The sequence below is a fragment of the Pinus tabuliformis genome, chromosome X, assembly GCF_031772625.1.
Source record: "Pinus tabuliformis cultivar Carrire ecotype Pingquan chromosome X, CPIR1, whole genome shotgun sequence".
Lineage (NCBI taxonomy): Eukaryota > Viridiplantae > Streptophyta > Pinopsida > Pinales > Pinaceae > Pinus > Pinus tabuliformis.
The window spans coordinates 126,425,057-126,429,468 of NC_142308.1; the positions used below are offsets into that span (position 1 = coordinate 126,425,057).

A 4,412-nucleotide genomic window follows, 5' to 3' on the forward strand; every position below is an offset into this window, starting at 1 on the left:
CCACCCAGCTCGTCAATTATGTGCGCGCCCGTCCAACTCATCGGTTAAACGCCACCATCAACTCGTCCGCTAACTCGTCGGTTAAATGTGCCCAGGTTAGGTGCCCAACTCGTCCAAGTGCGACGGTGATGACTCTGGGGCTTGACATCCTCCCCCACCATAAGTCATTGTCGTCATTGTCATCCCTGGAAATCCAACTACTCTCATCAACTCAACATCATACTCAGCAATCTCTTTCCTCCATCTCCACAGTGAATCCTCTGTTTCCCAGCTACTCTCCTCCGATGCGTTCTTCCATTTAACAAAGAAATCCCGTCATGTCGTGTTCCCAACACCCATAGTCTTAAGATCCATAATCTTCTCGAGAACAAGGTGTGGCTTGTCCATAATCATGGCTGGTCCTCTTGGTGGTTTTGTCCTCTCAAGCTGATGTGCATCAAGTCAACATCTCTTGAGTTGACTCATATGGAACACAAGATGTTTCGAACGCATGTGGTTTGGAAGCTCCAACTCATAGGCAACTTCTCCAACTCACTTCTTTACCCGGAATGACCCTTCATACTTCCTCATCAAAGATCTTGCAGTCCCTTTTGGTGGCTGAAACTGATCTCCGATGATCCTCAAAAAAACCATATCCCCAACACTGAAGTATGTGTCATGTCTATCTTTATCTGCCCATTTCTTCATCCTCCTTGCAGCTTCATGCAAGTGCACTCATGCTAACTCCAAGGTCTCCTCCCATGCTGTCAAGAATCTCTTCGCATGTGGACTCCTCATAAATCCCCTCGATAACATGGTGTGTGGAGCAACTGGCACCTATCCATTTACCAACTCAAATGGACTATACCCGGTTGCGGAACTCTTCTACATATTGTAGCTAAACTGAGCCACATCCAAGAGTTCAGGCCAATTCTTCTGATCAGTCGTCACATAATGTCTCAAGTAGTCCTCCAACAATGCATTAACTCATTCAGTATGCCCATCTGTCTGCAGATGGTATCTCGATCTCTACAAAAACTATGTCCCGAACAACTTAAACAAAGTGGTCCAAAATCTGCCCGTAAATCGTGGATCTTGGTTCGACACAATACTCAATGGCACACCCCAATACTTCACAATATGTTTGAAGAATAGCTCAACAATCTTCTTGGCTCCACATGGTATCTTCGTCGGAATGGAGACGGCATACTTAGAGAAACGATCAATCACGACCATAACTTCGTTATACCCATGTACCTGCGGTAACTGAGTGATGAAGTCCATCGAAACACTCATCCATGGTATCTCTGGAATCGGTAAATGTTGTAACAATCCTCCCTACCTTTGGATATCTTATTTGTCCTGCTGACAAATGATGCATGTATGTACATACTCCTCCACATCCTCCTGCATCTTCTCCCAAAAGAATCCTCTCTCCAACAATGCCAAAGAACGACACTACCCTGGGTGGCCAGTCCATGGAGAATCGTGGCACTCCTTCAAGAGGTGCCTTCTAAGTCCTGAAGACTCGGGAATGTAAAGTCAGTTCCCAAATAACAAGAGTCCATCTCGTAGAAAAAACCTTTGTGACTTTCCTTCCTTCACCTGCTTCAAGATGCTTTGTGCTTGAGTATTTGTCTCCATACTAGCTCGAAGTCTATTTTGCATCTCATCGGTCATCTGTACTTGACTCCTATTGTTGTTTGCCCCGTCTTCTTCCTCCTCAAGTGCGGCTAACTATCCCTTCCTACTAAGGGCATCTGAAACTACATTGAGTCTACATGGTCAGTACTCAATAGTCATGTTGAACTCTACCAAGAAGTCTTGCCAACAAGCTTGCTTCGCTGACAGCTTCAGTTGTGATGCAGAATAACTCCCTACAACGTTGTCAGTATTGACAACAAAAAGCTTCCCAATCAAGTAATGCCTCCATACCTGTAAACAATGGATGATCAAAGTCATCTCCTTCTCATGAACTGGATATCATCGTTCTCTATCCTGCACCTTCTGACTCTCATATGCCACCGGATGTCCATCCTGCATAAGAACCCCTCCTATCGCAAAATCTAAAGCATTTGTGTGCACCTCAAATGGTATCTCGAAGACAAGTAACTTCAGTATTGGTGTTGTAACCATTCTCTTCTTCAAGTCTTCAAATGTTGCTCGACACTTCTCCATCCAACGCCATCACTTTTCCTTCTTCACAAGGTCTATAAGTGGCAGTGTCACTTTGGAGTACCCCTCTACAAACTTGTGTTTGTAGTTTTTCATCCCCAAAAACACCCTCATATCATGAACATTCTTCGGTTCGACCCAATCCTCTGTCGCCTTCACTCTGCTCGACTCCATCTGTATGTGTCCTTGACCCAAAATGTGTCCAAGGAACGGAATCTCAGTCTGGGAAAACACACACTTTGACTTCTTCAAGTACCACTAATTCTTCTTTAGCGCCTCAAATACAAAAGCCAAGTGCTTCTTATGATCCTTCATGTTATCACTATATATCACAATATCGTCCATGTATACTACCACGAGCGAATCCAAATATGGACGTAGCACAACGTTCATCAAAGTGAAAAACGTAGCAAGAGCATTACACAACCTGAAAGGCATAACAAGGAACTCAAAACTTCCATACCTTGTCACAATCACGGTCTTCTTCTCATCTCCCTCCACTATCTGCACCTGATAATAACCATGCCTCAAGTTGAGCTTGGAAAACACTCGGGATTTTGCAAGCTTATCGAAGAAATCTGTAGCAAGTTGCAAAGGATACATGTTCTTTATCGTTTGCTTGTTGCGAGCATGATAATCACAACACATTCGTAGCTCATTCGTATCTTTCTTCCGTTGGAATAATACGAGAGCACCATACGGGGACCTTGAAGGTCGTATGAAACCTGCATTAACCAACTCCTTCAACTATCGTTTCAACTCCTCCAATTTCGATCCTGATAAATGATAAGGAGCTTTTGTCGAAGGTTGCTTCCCCAACTTTAGCTTAATGTTATGGTCCACTGCAAGCCTTGGTGGAAGTGTTTCGGTAGCTCATTGGGCATCAAATCTGCATACTTGTCCAATACATCAGAAATCTCAGCTGGAATAGGCATCCCCACTCCATCATCGCTTTCAACTCCCCTGATGACTGTCGCATATGTCTCCACATCTGAATCCTGCATTGCCTTCCTCATACTTAGTGCAGAAACATGTTGCACCTTCACTTCTTTCCTTTTCTTATGAGTCGGCAAAGTCCAAGTTTATGAGCCTCCAATCAACATAATCTCATCACAAAACAAGACAATAATTTCCTTATTTCCCTTCAGAAAATCATGCCCCAATATCATATCAAAGTCATTCATCTCCATCACCGTGAAGTCCAATCGACCCTGCCAGTCTCCAATTCGAATTGGCACTTCATCTGCCAATCCTGACACTTTAGCCTTCGAGTTCACTACCTTGACTTCCACATTAGTTGGAACAATTTGCAACCCAACTTCTCTTGCCAACCTTTTCATCATAAAGTTGTGTGTGGCACCCGTGTCCACCAAAGCTTGGATGGTTTTTCCATGAATCCAAGTCAAGAAACCCCAAACTATGTATCCAAGATTTATTTTGTTCAAAAACTTCAGATTGCATACATACCTAGTCTCTGCATTTTGTTGTTGTACTGGCTCTGATACCATCTATCACGACCCCAATTCTTTTTTCCCGAATTGTGCTATGTGTGACACCTACTAAATGGCTCAACCCATTAGTTTTCTTTACATTTTCTGGACTACGCCTATTTCTTCATTCATCATTATTAAATAGTTAAGTGTGGAATTACTTAACTAAAACAGTCACAACATCACATTAATGCAAGAGACACATCATTTCTGTAATAATTCAGTCTTATGTAAAAATCTGTAATTTTACAACTTTTCGAGGAGACAAACCTCAACCTGTTTCATAAAGTTTACAAGTTGGAGTGTGCTGCCTAGTTGGTTGGCCCTGCTGCACGACCTGACCGCATCCGCACCCCGTTCAGCACCGCCCAGCCCTGGGCGCTCGTCCCACCCTGTCGTGCGGCCCGCACAGCCTACCCGCGACCCAACTGTCGACCTACTGTGTAGACTTCTCGTGCAAACCCTCCCACCTGTGTTTATCGCATCCTGACATCCGCCCGCGCTCACGTGAAACGACATAGGGTTGACCCGCCCACCTGCGATCACCCTCAACTTGTGTTGCGTTCAAAAGCGCCCGACCCACGAGCTCATCTCTGCATGTTCTCCAGTTTCATGTGTTGCGTTGTGTTGTGAGTTCATTGATGTTCGTTTGGTTGTGCCTCCACCCATATATATATACATATATATATACATATATATATATATATATATATATATATATATATATATATATATATATATATATATATATATATATCTGTTGCTCGG

The 4,412-nt window shown here is 43.5% G+C and overlaps 1 protein-coding gene across 1 annotated transcript; it reads right to left on the reverse strand.

Moving 5' to 3' along the window:
* Window positions 1-3,236: 3,236 nt before the first annotated feature.
* LOC149138760 (UBA domain-containing protein Mud1-like) lies at window positions 3,237-3,662 on the reverse strand. The gene has a single exon (XM_089450485.1). It carries the CDS (start codon window positions 3,660-3,662, stop codon window positions 3,237-3,239), a length of 426 nt encoding a protein of 141 aa, XP_089306611.1.
* Window positions 3,663-4,412: the final 750 nt, after the last annotated feature.

Bases quoted from the DNA above. Each gene is read 5' to 3' on its own strand.
- LOC149138760 (XM_089450485.1), bottom strand. From the start codon at position 3,662: ATGGTATCAGAGCCAGTACAACAACAAAATGCAGAGACTAGGTATGTA.